The sequence below is a fragment of the Lithobates pipiens genome, unplaced genomic scaffold (genome assembly GCF_037356315.1).
Source record: "Lithobates pipiens isolate NorthernLeopardFrog02 unplaced genomic scaffold, aLitPip1_a1.2 Scaffold_10, whole genome shotgun sequence".
NCBI lineage: Eukaryota > Metazoa > Chordata > Amphibia > Anura > Ranidae > Lithobates > Lithobates pipiens.
This window is the reverse complement of record NW_027507686.1, coordinates 20,482,570-20,499,243: the sequence shown is the minus strand read 5'-3', so window position 1 is coordinate 20,499,243 and position 16,674 is coordinate 20,482,570. Positions and strand designations below refer to the sequence as shown.

General features: G+C 45.5%; 1 protein-coding gene across 2 annotated transcripts in view; it reads right to left on the bottom strand.

The window, feature by feature from the left end:
• The window catches only part of KARS1 (lysyl-tRNA synthetase 1), a 29,336-nt gene extending 13,328 nt beyond the window's left edge, over positions 1 to 16,008 (bottom strand). The window contains exons 1-4 of one of the 2 annotated variants that reach the window (XM_077452355.1): positions 15,845 to 15,988; positions 8,899 to 9,084; positions 4,312 to 4,438; positions 1,392 to 1,554 (exon numbers count right to left, since the gene is read on the bottom strand). In XM_077452355.1, the coding sequence (XP_077308481.1) occupies positions 1,392 to 1,554; positions 4,312 to 4,438; positions 8,899 to 9,038 (430 nt within the window). In that variant the 5' untranslated portion in view covers positions 9,039 to 9,084; positions 15,845 to 15,988. Of the gene's footprint in view, positions 1 to 1,391; positions 1,555 to 4,311; positions 4,439 to 8,898; positions 9,085 to 15,844 lie in introns of both variants that reach the window. The other variant, XM_077452363.1, reaches the window with a different exon arrangement.
• Positions 16,009 to 16,674: the final 666 nt, after the last annotated feature.

Genomic DNA, 16,674 nt, shown 5'->3' with positions numbered 1-16,674 from the left:
AGCTGCTGTGCTGTCCCTTACGTGCATGCGCCGTTCACCCTGGGCACTTAGACAGAACACCGGTGACCTGCTCCCGCTGCGATTGGACACAGTGGGAGACAATCAGCAGGTCCCTTTGTTCACCAGAAGAGAGGCAGACCGGTGGTCTGCCTATGTAAACAAGGCCAATTGCCTTTCTGCGAGAGGGGAAGATGGAGATACTGTGTTTCTGCTAAGCAGGAACACAGATTTCTGTCTTCCCCCAGTCAAGGCAACACCCCCCTCTTAGCAAACACTCCCTAGAAACACAATTAACCTTTGGATCGCCCCTGATGTTTACCCCATCCTTTCCAGTATCTTTAGTACAGTGCCTGCATTTTTTTTGTTAGCACTGATCACTGTATTAGTGTCACTGATCCCTGTATTAGTGTCAAAAGTGTCACTTCCTGTCTGATCTGTCCACCGCAATCCTGCTACAAATCGCAAATTACTGCCATTGCTACAAGAAAAAAAAAAAGACATAAAAATATCCCAGTTTGTGGACGATAAAACTTTTGAACATACCAATCAATAGACACTTATTGGGATTTTATACGCAAAATATGTAGCAGAATACATATTGGCCTAAACTGATGAAATTTCATTTTCTAAATATTTTTTATTGGGTGTGTTTATACCAGAAAGTAAAAATGTTTTTTTTTTTTTTTTTTTTAAGGCTCGGTTCACACAGGGGGCGACACGACTTGCCGCGACGTGACCCGACAAGTCGCCCCCGTTCTGTACTACAGAACCGTTCTAAGAGGAGCGACTCGAGTCGCTCCGACTTAGAAAAAAGGTTCCTGTACTACTTTTGGGCGACCTCGGGCGACTTGCATTGACTTCTATACAGAAGTCGTTTGCAAGTCGCCGCTGAGGTCGCGGCAGTTCGCAGCAAGTCGTGTCGCCCCCTGTGTGAACCGAGCCTAAATATTCAGTCTTTGTTTTTAGCACAAAAAAAATAAACACTGCAGAAGTGATCAAATACCACCAAAAGAAATCTCTATTTGTGGAGGAGGAAAAAAAGGGATATACATTGTATTTAGGTGAAGTGTCGCATGATCGCGTAATTGTTAAAGTAACTCAGTACCGTATCGCAATGGCCTGGTCATATGGGGGAGGGGGAACCTTCCTGAGCTGAAGTGGTTAAAAAAAAAAAAAAAAGAAAGCTCTGTCTCAAAATAAAAATAAAAAAAATGTATAGTTTTAAATACATATTTTAGATAAAAGAAACCAAAATCCCTTCTGGATTCCCTTGAATCTTCTGAGCAGATTACATTCCAGGTCAGTGGTCAGGTCAGAAATGGCCAATTACAAAAAAAAAAAAAAAATCTTCAAATTCAGCCCAAATCAAAAGGAAGTGACAATAAACCAACCTGCCACGCTCACCACTTCCTCCAAGTGATCTCCGACCTGCAAGTCGTTGTATTTCTGGATGTACTCTGTGAGGGACATATCCACATGAAACTTGTGTGGATAGGGGTCATCCTTGGTACCTTTCAGTTGTTGGATGGCTTGGGTCCTTATTTTGTAATATTGCTGTGGAAAAAGAAACATTGCAAATATAACACTAGAACAATAAAGTTTCAAGCAGGAAAAAAAAAAAAAAATCTGACTCTAGTTATACAAAAAGAAATAACGCAGTGCTAGTTGCACAAGAAAATTAGTGCGTTAGAGTGCTCCTGATGACAATCTGGTGTGATGAAACGCGTTGAACAGGCTTAAGCACTAACGCTGATGGATGTGCTGGATTTATAATAGTTTTTGCAGTGCTTGAGAGACATGTATTGCAGGCATTTTATTTGAGTTAGGGGTTAAGCATTTGTCTTGTGAGCACAATTTGTTTTTAAAGCTGAATTCCACAAATTCAGCAACCCATGAGTTAAGTCCCAACAGCTGCCTGCCACAATGTGGGCTTATCTTTGTTATTTAGACCTGACAGGTTTATGGCTCTGCTGCACTGAAGTCTTAAGAGAGAGGAGTGAAGCATAGAGAGCAGCTATGCCTCCTGCTCCTCCCCGCTGCTGCTCATTCACAGAAGCCTTTGTATTATGTGATTTAATTGACATAATGCAAAGGCTTCTGTGATTGGGCAGAAGGAGGGGAGGGTAGAACAGCTGCACAGACTGTATACTTAAAAGGGGCTGAGACCAGTGTAGAAGCTATGGAAGACATGCTGCTGAAGCACTAAAAAACCTGTCAGGTATAAATAGATATATGTCCAGGAGAGGTCTGCCACAATATCGCAGTCCCACTATAAAGATGCTGATCACCGCCATTACTAGTAAAAAATTAAATAAATAAAAAGTTTAAAAATTACATAAATATATCCCAGACTTTGCAGACGCTATAACTTTTGCACAAACCAAACAAAATACGCTTATTGGGATTTTTTTAGACTAAAAACATGTAGCAGAATACGTATTGGCCTAAATTTAAGACATTTGATTTTTTTTTTTATTGGATGTGTTTTATAGCAGAAAGTAAAAAAAAAATTGTTTTTGTTCATATCCCAAAAAATAAAGAATTATCTGGGTACAGCGCTGCGCAATTGTCTGTTAAAGTAGCCCCATGCCGTATCACAAAAAAATGACCTGGTCATGAAGGGGGGGGGGGGGGGGCAGGGTGTAAATCTTCCCGGTGGTCAAGTGGGGTTAAAATTTCACTTTAGTTTTTAAAAAAGATCAGGTTTCTGTTAGTGGGAGAGGGACATTCCTCAAATTCTCCATCTGACAGCAGCTGATAAGGCTGCTTCTGGAAAATATAGGCAAAAATGTATTTTTTCTTCTTCTTCTTCTTCCCATTTTAGCTTATACAAGGGAACGTTATCGTGAAAATAAAGCAAAGGTAAACCTCCGCTTTACCTCAAAATACAGAGAGGGTTGTGTGCGTGAGAACGTGTGGCAACAGCCTGAATTTGTTGCAAACACCCACCGTGTTCCCACCAGTGAGGATATGAAGGTATAAAACCAGGGATCTGCAATTAGCGGACTTCCAGCTGTTGCAAAACTACAAGTCCCATCATACCTCTGCCTCTGGGTGTCATGCTTGTGGCTGTCAGAGTCTTGCTATGCCTCATGGGACTTGTAGTTCTGCAACAGCTGGAGGTCCACTAATTGCATATCCCTGGTATAAAGGGTGTTGCCCAGACTCGCTTATATAGTGCGGAAAAAAATCTCAAAAGGGAAAGTATAAAGCAGGCTTAGGTTATAAAAAAAAAATCCCCCCCAAGCTTTGAACATCTCACAGAGCTCTGTTCAATCCATCATCGGAAAATGTATGGCACAACTGCAAACTTACCAAGACATGGCCGTCCACCTAAACTGACTGGCCGGGCAAGGAGAGCATTCAGAGAAGCTGGTCTCTCTGCATTCAGTTACATATGTCAGTTTCACACAGTAATGCACACGGCTGGAAATTCCGATGGAAACAGTCCGATGGGAGCTTTTCATCAGATTTTCCGACTGTGTGTGTGCCCATCAGTCTTTTTCTCTCAGCATTTCCGACGGTCTTTAGATTGAGAGCCTGTTCTTAATTTTTCCGACAGAAAACATTTCTAGCGGATTTTTCAATCGCGTGTATGCAATTCCAACACATGCTCGGAAACATTAAACTTCCCTTTTATACTGCCGAACGCGTTGCATGTCGCGGTGTTATTGACCGTCGGAATTTGGTGTGACCGTGTGTAGGCAAGACAGCTTGAGCGAAATTCCGATCGTGTGTACATTACACTATATGGCTCCTTGTGAAACCTTCCAGTGTCAATCAGTGCCACCTGGCAGTGCCAATAAGTGCCATCTGTACTGAGGACATCAGGTGTGTGGCAGAGTGACAGGAGCAAGCAGAGGGGAGTGGAGTGGGAGAGTTTGAGAGATGAAGAGAAAAAAAAAAAAAAAAAAAATATTTAAAGAAAAATCGGTCGCCCCGATTTCTAAATATCGGCATCAGCCAGAAAAAAAAACCCGTATCGGTCAACCTCTACACAGTATATATAAAATAACATGCAAATGGTTGGAGGGAAGCTTCACAATGGCAAATATGTTTTTTTTTTTATCACAAATCATGTGAAAAGACTTCAGTTCCTCTTTATCCAGGGAAGGATAAGGTTTCTGTTACTGGGAGTGGCACATTCTTTGAATTTTTGTCTAACAGCAGCTGATAAGGCAGCGCTCCCTCCCCTTTCCAGGAAATAGAGAGTAAAAGCCAAATTCCATTTATTAAAAATGAAAATGAAAGCAGACGTTTATGGGGGAGGGGTGGCTGTGTCCCTACATGGGAAGGACATAAGAAACTTACATTGGGATCGAGGCTTTCCTCATCCAGCTCTTCCGTCTTCTCCGTTGGCGTTTTCTCGCATTGCTCTTTTTGTTTCCCCTCTTTTTCAGCAGCTTTTTTCTCGGCCTTCAAACGCCTTTTCAGCTCACTGGAAAAAAAAAAAAAAAAAAAAAAAAAAAAAAGGAGATGAGAGTTGATGAGCGCTGTGTACAATGCTGTCATAATAACCCATTCACTACTACAAAGTCAATTAAATCAGTAGAGAGGCCATCAATCTTCCCCTCGGATTGGCTACTTATTTATCACTTCCTGGTAGTGGCAATTCAGACAGACTCCACCCCTTATTCCCACAATGCAGCGCTCCATCCTGATCACCCTATTGGAGTTCACCGACTTGTACCAAAGTTTGGAAAAGGCTTGCAGGGCGCTACGGAAATCTATATCAAGTCGCCCTGTAAACCTTTCCAAATAAAACTTCAATCTAATGGCAGCCATACACACTTCAATATATGATCAATTTATTTTCGGATCGGTCTGTTCCAATAGGAATAATCAATCTATAGGGGGGGGGGGGGGGGGGCGATCACCACCGGCCGAGAGCCAGAATGGGGGATGCGTGTGTGTAAACAAAAAAATCCCTGTTCTGAGAGGGGAGGAGAGACAGATCATCTGTTCCTACTAAGCAGGAACCATGATATGGCTCCTCCTCCAGTCAGTCCCCTCCCCCTCACAGTTAGAAACACTCCCTAGGGAACACTTAACCCCTTGATTGCCCCCCTAGTGTCAACCCCTTCCTTGCCAGTGACATTTATACAGTAATCAGTGCATTTTTATAGCACTGATCGCTGTATAAAAAAGTGTCAAAATTGTCCGATGTGTCGGCCGCAATGTCACAGTCTAGCTTAAAATAATAAAAAAAAAAAAATTGCAGATCGCCGCCATTACAAGTAAAAAATAAATAATAAAAATGCCATCAATCTATCCCCTATTTTGCAGATGCTATAACTTTTGTTCAAATCAATCAATATACGCTCATAGCGATTTTTTTTTACTATACATATCTTTGCTTAATATCAGCCTAAACTGATGAAGAAATTTGTTATATTTAAAAAATAATAAAAAATTGGGGGGGGGGGGGGGTATTTATTATAGCAAAAAGTATTTTTTTTCAAAATTGAGGCTTTTTTTGTTTATAGCGCAAAAAAATAAAAACCGCAGAGGTGATTAAATACCACCAAAAGGAAGCTCTATTTGCGGGGGAGGGGAAAGTTTTTTTTGGGGTACAGCGTCGCATGACTGCACAATTGTCAGTTAAATTGCCTCAGTGCAGTAGTGCAAAAAACGACCTGGTCATGAAAGGAGAGTAAATCCTTCCGGGGCCGAACTTGTTAAGAGGCGATTGTTACTAACAACTGTAAGACCCCTTTCACACCACACCGCACATTGCGTCGGCGGTAAACCGCCGGATTTGTAGCGCATTTTGGCCGCTAGCGGAGCGCTTTTACCCCCTGCTAGCGGCCGCAAAAGGGTTAAAACCGCCGGCAATACGCCACAATAGCGGCGTTTTGCCGGCGGCATTACAGCGCTGCCCCATTGATTTCAATGGGCAGCAGCAGTGGAGGAGCGGTAAACACACCGCTCCTTCACCGCTCCAAAGAAGCTGCTGGCAGGACTTTTTTTCTGACGTCCTGCCAGCGCACTGCTGTAGTGTGAAAGCCCTCGGGGCTTTCACACTACATACAATGGTGCAGCTTCTTTAGGGCGGATTGCAGGCGCTATTTCTAACGCTATAGCGCCTGCAAAACGCCCTGGTGTGAAAGGGGTCTTAGTTATCAAATCGCATCCCAGTATCTGGTCCCAATCACTAGTGCAACATCCCATGCCACATGTGACACAAAGTCACATGACCAGTTAAGCAGCATTCATTTCCATTGGTTCTTTAAGTATTACACGTTCCCAGTTTATTTTTAAGTGCCACTCTGCTGATCTCATAGTTCCGAACCAGGCGAACTTCTGGTTTCTGATACTGTAGAGCTGCCCGATTAATCGTCAAGAATCGTTAAAGCGGGGCTCCACCCTAAAGTGGAACTTCCGCTGATCGGAACCCTCCCCCCCCTCCGGTGTCACAATTGGCACCTTTCAGGGGGGAGGGGGGTGCAGATACCTGTCAAAGACAGGTATTTACACCCACTTCCGGGCATATTCCCCAAAAAAAAAAAAAAAAAAAAAACAGTAAAGTTAGCCCAATTTGTTTTGCATAATGTGAGAGATTTCACGTGGCGAGGATCGTGATCTTTTTATTCTAAGCAAAAAAATTGTGATTCTCATTTTGGCCAGAATCGTGCCGCTCTATGATACTGTAAGGTTGGATCTGATTTCCGGGGACACTTTATGGTTTCTTTCATCATCTGACTACAAATCTAATTTCGTGAAACCTGGACTATGTCCTTCTCAAATGTTTTATGACTTCTCTTTTATTGTTATCTGTACTTTATAACCATTGGCACAATAAAACCTTTTTCTGATTTAAAAAAGAAAAAACACAACAAACATTCATTTCAATGGGTGCCGCCCTAAGGCTCCGTTCACACTAGTGCAACTTCTGAGTATGTCACATGCAACATAGAAAGTCGCATAACAAGTCAAAAACACCTTTAGTTCACTGACTGCCACCCTAAGGCTCCACTCACATCTGTGAGACTTGTCATGCCATTTTGGACACAAGGTCCCATAACAAGCCACAGCCCATTGATTTCAATGGCACCCGTTCCAATCTTAGGCGGAAGAAGAGTGCTACTGTTGATGCCACTTTCTGGCAACCTGAGTGCCAGAGAGTGTAAAGTCGCAGGAACGCCGCCTTCAGAGCTGCACTAGTGTGAACCTGAGCCTTATGCCGGCCATACACGGTTCGAATTTCGAAAGAATTTTCTTTCGAAAATCGTATCTAAGAATTTTCGTATGAATTTCGCACCATTAGTGGGGCTGCAGCAACAGCCGATTTTCGTGCGGAAATAAGATTTGAGGAATCGGACATGTTGGAAATTTTTTGAAAAGCGAACGATTTTCTAATCAATGATGGGAGAATCGTGCGAGAAACGTAAAAAGAAAATTTACGGAGAGAAAAGAAGATTCCCAGCCAAGAAAATTCTTTTCTGTAGCAACATGAGGTGAAATTGAAGGCTTGGTCGGCCGAATTTCAAAAATCAATGGTGGCGCCATCGGATCACAAAAAAACGAATTTTCTGATTTTGAAAAGAAAATTCGTTTGAAATTCGACCGTGTATGGCCTGCATTAATCTCATAATCTGATCAAAACAGGATTGTGTTCATCCCCAAAGCTGCCAATCAATGCAAAACGATTGATCATTCTCAATCTTGGCAAAAACAATATAGAAGGATACTTTCCTTATTCCCACCTTCCCCAGCAAATGGCACTCCGCCCCAGAGTGTTTTTTTTTTTTTTTTTTTTTAAAGCAAGCACTACAAGGCTGGAGTGGAAATGGGCGGAGCATCAACAGCCGGTGTTCAATCGAGAAATGCCTCCGATGGGAATGCACATGCGCAGTAACCAACGTCACTCCAGCTGATGTGGTGATCAGCTGGAGCATGCGCAGATCGTAGGTGGGATCCGACGATCTGCTAAGAGCCAAAGGAGAATGTAATTGTCAGATTCTTCCTCGCTATTGCGGGGCGGGTTGTGGGTGTCTTGAAGGACGGGTTTTGTGTGCGTTTTATCCCCGCCCCGTACACACAGCCAAAAACACGCCGTTTATCACACTGAAAAGAAAAAGAAATGGCTGCACATCCAGAACTTCCAATTGCCTTTTATCGCCTGTGGTCACGTAGACGCGTTTCACACATCTTGTGCTTAATTACTATTGGTAATGATTAAGCACAAGATGTACATGTGAAACGCGTCTATGTGACCACAGGCGATAAAGGGACGTTCTGGATGTGCAGCCATTTCTTTCTTCTTTCCAAGTTTCCCACAGAGGCCGGGGCTAGCACTCTGCAAGATACTCCAATCAGCCTCATCTTTATAAACCTGGAGCGGTGGTTCTTTTCCTTTTATCACACTAAACCCGTCGTGCAACAGACAGAAAACGCAGCGTTTAATACAGGCAAACCCCGTCCCCGAAATAAGGCAGAATCTGACAAGTAAATTCTCCCTCCTCTGTTTGCCGATAACGTCTCCGATGATGTGCGCACGCGCTGACGTCACGCCGGCTGATCAACATAAGCTGGAGTGACTTTGTTACTGCGCATGCGCAAACCCATCGGAGGCATTTCTCGATAGAACACCGGGGAAGGAATAAGGAAGTATGCCTTCTATTTATATCCTCCTCCCCTCCCTCGACACCTTATATAAAAAGGGTGTGGCTGCTGGGGGGAGGGGCCAAACCGCATCCATCTTTGGTGCAGGTCAGAAAACGAATGACAGATTCTGAACAGCACCGCTTTCTTCTGCTAAGGAGTTCCACTAGGTGTCGACCTTTAAGAAAAATAAATATGGAGCCCATTGATCGGAAACCCACCGGGGCTGAAACAGGAGATTCATGAAAAGAAAAAGAAGTTGGTGGGGCACAGAGTACGGAGAAGCACACCAACCTTTTTTTCCCATGAAGTGCCTGGCCAGTGCAGAGCGGAGAGGAGGAAGCGAGAAGGTGCTTGCCCAGGAAATTGTTCTGAAGTGCCCGCTGGGCCCAGACCGGGCACCTAGCCAGCCTGAGGAGCGCTCGAGACATCATAGGAAAAAAGAAAAAACCTCTCAAACCCGCAAACTGGCTTTACCACCTAGCGAGGAGACAACAAGGGAGAATTAGGAGTGGCAGCAAGATAAACATCTACTTTATGTCAAGAGAAATTTCTTTCCTTAAAGGATTAGTTCACCTTTAACCAAAATAACGGTCTATGCAGGTAAGAGGCTCCTATAAATATAATCTGTGTAGCTCTGAATAAAGTTGATTAATGCCCTTGTTATAGGTGTAGGGCACCTCAGTGTATACTGGGGAGGGTATCTTCACTGGTCTCGCGATTACGACTATCTGGTCAACAATTCGATACCGCGATGCATCACGTACTGACGCGCTCACACTACCGCTTGGGCCACCCTTTCCCCCTGCAATCTCCTGTGACACATCACAGGCCCCAGAAGATTGCCCGGCTGTGCAGGACAGCACAGTGAGACATGCGCACCCAGATGTGAAGCCGTCACACCTGGATGCCCACAGTAGTATTGCCAGCGCCGTGGAAAAGTAATGGAGAGAAGGGAGGGTTCGGATGGCCACGGCGCTGGATTGTGGGACAGGTGAGTGTCTTTATTAAAAGTCAGAAGATAAACTTTTTTGTAGCTGCTGACTTAAAAAAAAAAAAAAATTAATGGAACTCTGCTTTGAATTAAAAATAACCTCACTCCTTTAAAGCAGGAGTTCCACCCAAAAGTGGAACTTCCACTTTAAGCACTCCTCGCCCCCTGACACGCCACTTTTTTTTTGGGGGGGGGGTGTGTCCTCTTTTTTTAGTGGGACTCTGTGCCGGCCACCTAGGTGACTCCTCCGCTTGCCCTAGGAAGCCCCCTCCCTGCCAGCGATCTTCTGGGACACAACAGGTCGCAGAAGATTGGCTGGCCAATGGCAGGGCGCAGTGCGGGCCCGGCCGTAAGCAGTCACGGACGGATTACACTGCCCCCAGTAGATATGACGGCGCTGAGGAGAGGAGGAGGGGGAGAGGAGCTAGTTTCCGTGTGCCCGCATCGATTGACCGTGGGACAGGTGAAGGTGAGTGTCTGTTTACTAAGAGTCAGCAGCTAAACTTTTTGCAGCTTTAATAAAGTAATTGTTAATGAATTAATAAAGTTTAATAAACGGGTGGAACTCCACTTTAAAAAAAAGTGCACTAATCCTGTGCACTACAGGGTACAGGAATTCACACACACGGCTGCTGGGAGTTCAGGAGGGATTAGAATCCACAACAGACAACCCTTTACTGTCTTTCTGTGCTGACATTTCTCTGGGCTCCCCCGTTTGCACCTTCCAGCACACTAGGAGATAATACAGTGGTATGTGCAAACGAGGGGGGAAGCCGGGGAAATGTCAGCACAGAGCATGTGTAGGAGCCATTGTAAGCAGAGTACAAACACATGTGTACTGTACATACTGCTGTTAAAATACCCGTGTGCTAATAAATGCAGAGTTATAATCCATTAAGTGCCCACCGCTGTATGTGTTTTTTAAAATATATGCAGCTTCATATCTCCATGTCTTAGTGCGTGTATAACTGTATGTACCACACATGTGCCCAGTCCGGGCCGCCTCTCACATCTCTCCTGACATCAGTGGGAGTCCTCAGACCCGCCCACCGACTGCAGCTATCTCAGAACAGAGGGGGGCGGGGCTGACACACACTTATAAACACACTAAGAAATGAGGTATGGAGCTGCATATATCTTTTAGAAAGCACACACAGCGGTGGGCACGGAATGGATTATAACTCTGCATTTATTACAAAAGTTATTTTGGCTCAGAGCGCTCTTCCGACATCGATTTTTTCTGGGGTTGCTTGCATCGATGCCCCATCGGGGACACCCGAATCACGATGCATCAATTAAGTTCTGCACCCCTAGTGTATATCTCTCCAAAAATACTCCCAGGACGTTTCTAGGATGTTGCTAAGTGAGGACCAGCTTAATACTGTTCATCTCCACCATCACAGAAGTGAGCACTCAGACTCTGAGCTCAGAGCTACTCCCAATAGGGGGGGGGGGTACAAATATTCTCATCTGGAAATCTATCAGTGTATGGCCAGACTCATACTCACCCGATCCTCCGCTCCACCAGCAAACAATGCCGACCCCCCCCCCCGATCCAGCGGTGGACTGTTCCTGGAGCAGGTCTAGGTTTGAGGCTATCAAGAACATTCCATTGAATCAAGTCCACTGAATTGCAAGGGGGGGGGGGGGGGGTTCTACAATAAGCCACAGGGACCGGTCTTGTGTGGGGAGGATTAGGTAAGTATATCTCCTATCACCTCCCCCATAAGCAACATAAAAGCACTTAATCCAAACAGTGCCAGTACAGCCCCACTAGGGCAGGGGTCCGTTTGCAGTAAAGCCCCGCACCAGTGTGAAAGTAGCCTAAGAGCCCTTTCACACTCACGGCGCTTTACCGTCGTTTTAGAGGCGCTTTTCAGCTGCTGGGGGGGGGGGGGGGGTTTAAGCCCCAAGAAGGGGTTAAAAGTGCCCCGTGTTGCTTCGGAAGCGCTGTCCATTCATTCCAATGAGCAGGCCGGTGTAAGAGCGCTCTATACACCACTCCTACAGCGTCCCAAAAATGCTGCTTGCTGGACTCAGCATGAAAGGGGTCATATAGAACACACAAAGCAAACAAATCAGAAGTGAAAGTAAAGCGGTCACCACACTGTCAGCTGATGGGGGGGGGGGGGGTTTCCAAAAATCCCCGGATGACTCAATCCGAGACTTTCAACTGCTACTAAATGCAAAACGTAAAAAGTTGCAGCGACTTTGAAACTGTTCCAGCACTACTTAAAAGTGGGGTTTCTTTTCGGGGGGGGGGGGGGGGGGAATCATTTCCAGAGCTGAACTGGTTAAGGCATGGCTATATCCCCCCCTCTTTTTTTTCTGTGCCCCCAGTGTGGAGATTTCCCTTCACTTCCTGTCCCATAACAGACATACTTTATCACTCATCAACACTCTCTCACGCAGTCCCCATCAACTCTTTTCTACCTTTACCACTATACTTCGTCCTCCATTACCCCCACCCACTAACTTACTCACTGCCCATCACTTCAAAAAAATAAGATTGAGACAATTCGTCTCGAGATCTCTGCTCTACAGACATCTCCCTCACTTTACACTCCTTGTCCTCCTGCACAATCAATACTTCCCTCTTTTAACCCAGCTACTATAGGAGGAAGTCATTAAACTTTTTTCTAATGCCCACCTCACCTCCTGCCCCCTGGACCCCGTTCCTTCTCAAATACTACGGTCACCATCTGACTCAATCCTACACTCCTTAACTCATATCTTCAACCTCTCACTCTCTACTGGCATCTTCCTCAACCCTTAAAACATGCGCTAGTCACTCCCATACCAAACAAGGCCTCACTAGACCTCACCAAACTTAAAGCGGAGGTCCACCCTAAAGTGGACCTCCGCTCATCGGAACCCTCCCCCCCCTCCGGCGCCACAATTGGCACCTTTCAGAGGGGAGGGGGGTGCAGATACCTGTACAGTACAGGTATCTGCACCCACTTCTGGGATAGCTCTCTGCGGAAAGGGGCGTAGATTACGCCCCTTTCCGCAAGTGCCCCGCTGCCTGCTGGGAAACACACAGATCCCAGAGGCAGCGGGGACCGTCCTTATTGCGCAGCGCGATTCGCGCATGCGCAGTAGGGAACCGGGAAATGAAGCCGAAAGGCTCCATTTCCTGATTCCCATACTCAAGATGGCGGCGGCAGAACCTTACAGACGATCTAGAGATCGGCTTCGGGTGCCGACATCGCGGGCGCGCTGGACAGGTAAGTGTCACTATTTTAAAAGTCAGCAGCTGCAGTATTTGTAGCTGCTGGCTTTTAAAAAAAAAAAAAACGCGGAGTCCTAGTGGAATCCCGCTTTAACAACCTAAGACCCATCTCTTTACTCCCTTTTGCTTCCAAACTCCTTGAACATTTAGTCTACAACCGACTGAACGACCACCTCATTGAGAACAACCTTCTTGACCCCCTTCAGTCTGGATTTCACCCCCAGCACTCCACAGAAACTGCCCTCCCAAAACTCTCAAATGCGTTACTAACAGCCAAAACCAACAGTCATTATTTCTTACTCTTGGCCCTTTCTGCTGAATATGATACAGTTGACCACCCCCCCCCCCCCCCCTCCTCAAAAAAAAACTGTTTGCTTGGTCTCCATGGCTGCTCTCTCCGTTGGTTTGAATCTTATCCATCTCATCGCACCTCAAACATGCGCTAGTCACTCCCATACCAAGCAAGGCCCCACCAATCCTAACAATCCAAGGCCCATCTCTTTACTCCCCTTTGCCTCCAAACTCCTTGAACGTTTAGTCTACAACCGACTGAACGACCAACTCATTAAGTACTAACAATCATTTACAAAGCCGTCCACAGTAAGAAAGAAAGAGGGATGGAGGGAGAGAAAAAAAAAAAAAAAAGAGAATAGAAGGAAGGGAAAAAGAGGGAAGGAGAAAGAAAAAAAAGGGGTGGGGGAGAGGAATAGGGAGAGAGAGGGATGATGGAAAGAGAAAGAAAGTAAAAAAAAAAAAAAGAAAGGGATGGAGTAGAGAAAGAAAGAAAGATAGAGGGAGGAAGAAATTAAAAGGACGGAGAGAGAAAGAAAAAGAGGGGTAGGGGAGGGAAGGAGAGAGAGGAGGAGGGAGAGAAAAAGAAAAAGAGTGATGGAGAGTAAGAGAAAAAGGGAGGGAGAGAGAAAGAAAGACAAAGAAGGATGGAGAGAGAGAAAGGAAGAAAAAGGGGGTTGGGGGAAAGGAATGGGATGGATGGAGAGAATGATGTAGGGAGAAAGAAAGAGAAAGAAAGGAAGGGAGAAAGAACAAAAGCAAAAGAGGAATGGATGGAAAGTAAGAGAAAAAGGGAGGGAAAGATAGAGAAAGAAAGACAAAGAAGGATGGAGAGAGAAAGCGGGGTGGAAAAGAGAGAGAGAAAGGAAGAAAGAAAAAGGATGGAGGGAGAAAGAGCGAGAAATGGATGACGGGGAGAAAAAGGGAGGGAAAGAGAGGGAGAGACCGAAAAGAGGGATGGATGGAGTGTAAAGCCTCATACACACGATAGGGCTTTGTACAAACTTTCCCTTGGACTTTTGTACAAAGGGCGTCGGCCGTGAACTTGTATTGCATACACACAGCAGGACTTTTTCAGCCAACTTTCACCAAATCATGTGATTTTTCTGCTCTTTACCACCACCTGTGGTCAACTTCTGTATTGTTGTCTGATCTTTTGCATTGGTTCTGAGCATGCCTGTTTGTACAAAAGTCCTATGGTTTTCTGTACACACGGTCGGACTTTGCTTCATCGGACTTTTGTTGCCAAAAAGTTTGTCCGTTCGCACAGCCAACAAAAGTCCGATGAAAACCAAAAAAGTTTTTCCGATGGAGCGTACACACGGTCGGATGTTGCTCCAAAACAGCTAATTTGCATGTTTGTTGTCAAAAAGTCCGACCGTGTGTACGGGCCTTAAGAGAAAGAGGAGGAGAGTGAGAAAGAAAGAAATAGAAAAAAGGATGGAGGGGGAGGAGAAAGAAAGAGGGACGGAGAGGAGACAGAAAAAGAGAGAGAAAAGAAGGGAGGGGAAAAAAAGAGGGATGGAGAAACAAAAAGAGAAGGATGATGGAAAGTAAGGGAAAGAAAGAAAGAGAGGGGGGGGGGGGAGAGAAAAAGGAATGGAATGGAGAGAAAGAACAAGAGAAGGATGATGGAAGAATCATTTACAAAGCCATCCATAACTCTGCCCCCAGCTACATCACTAACCTAGTCCCAAAACACCAACCAAGCCACTCTCTTCGGTCCTCCCAAGACCTCCTGCTCTCTAGCTCCCTTGTCACCTCCTCCCATGCTCGTCTCCATGATTTCTCCAGAGCTTCTCCCATCCTCTGGAACTCCCTACCCCAATCTGTCCGACTGTCCCCCTAATCTATCCATCTTTAGGCGATCCCTGAAAACCCTTCTCTTCAAATAAACCTATCCTGCTTCTAAATAATACACTGTTTTACATTCTCTATCAGCTCATCCCCCACAGCTATTACTTTTTTTTTTTTTTTATCAATTGACCCTTCTTTTTTAGATTGTAAGCTCTAAGGAGCCGAGCCCTCTTATTCCTCTTGTACCAAATTGTAATGTAACTGTACTGTCTGCGCTCGTGGTGTAAAGCGCTGTGCAAACTGTTGGCGCTATATAAAACCTGTATAATAACAACCATAACAGGAAATCCCTCCAAAGTGGGGAGGGGGTCCAGAGAACTAGTGTCCCCATTGGAAGATTTTCCCTCACTTGCTGTTCTGGGGACAACTCAAAATATGGAATTTTTTTGTTACTTTCACTTTTGATCCCAGTAAACAGAACACAATGCGAGGGTGAATCTCCCTAGGGGACACAGACAGCAATAAAAACCTGACAGGGGGTATAATCCCTCCCCAAAACTAAACATAAAAGTGTTTTTAGTTCACTCTGATCCCCCGGTGAGGATTTCATATTCTAGACTCATCCAGACTCCATTCCGTCCTATCCCAGCTCCCTCCAGCCTCAGAGACTGCAGTTACATCAGCCAGTCCCCCGTAGTGCTGGGAGTTGTAGTTCCCGGTCAGCCCCCGGCCCACTCACCCAGACCGGCTGACACTCACCAGGAGACTACAACTCCCACAATGCCTCACTCCCCAGCCCCCCTCCTTAATGGCAGCGGCTACAGCCCACATGTCCCGGCACACAGCCCGCTCCTCCCCCTCCTCCTCATGGGCCCCGTATGCTCTCCGCTCTCCGGGAAGAAGCCGCAGCTCGGAGGTCCGCTCACTTTTTGCTGAGTTTGGCATCGCCGTCCGCGGGAGCCGCAGCCTGGACGTCCGCCATGATTCACAGTGCAGGAGTGAGAGAGAGGAAGAGAATGAAAGAAGGCACTTCCGGCTGTCAGGGAGGAACTCTCTAATATCGACTTCCGCCCACCCCTTTTTTTTTTCCGGCCGGGGCGGGGCTGAATGACGTTGAAACCCAGGATTGGCTCTTTGTTGTTGAGGCTGCAATAAAGTTTAGTTGCTATGGTTACAGTGGAACCTGTACGGGATGATACAATATTTACATTTTATGTCACTATTATTTCATCATCCTGTTATTTACAACCAGTCCACGTTCCTGAAAGAAAGAGGAATGGAGGGAGAGAGAAAGCGAGGGTGATGGATAAAGAGAGGAATGGAATGGATGGAGAGAAAGAGAGGAAGGAATTGATGGAGAGAGAAAGAAAGCAAGGGAGAAAGAACAAAAGAAAAAGAGGAATGGATGGAGAGTAAGAAAAAGAGGAAGAGAAAGAAAGGAAGAAAGAAAAAGCATGGCGGGAGAGAGAAAGAAAACGAGGGGTGGGGGAGAGAAAAAGGAATGGAATGGATGGAGAGAAGGATGGAGGGAGAAAGAAAGAGAGAGGGGGATGATGGAGAGTAAGAGAAAGAGGGAGGGAGGGAGAGAAAGAAAGAGAAAAGAAGGGAGGGAAAAAAAGAGGGAAGGAGAGAGAAAGAGTGATAGAGAAAGAAAGAAAGAGATAGAGGGAGGAAGAAAGAAAAATAAGGATGGAGAGAAAGAAAAAGAGGGGGGGGAGGAGAGACAGGCTCAGGGAGAGAGAGAGAGATAGAAAGA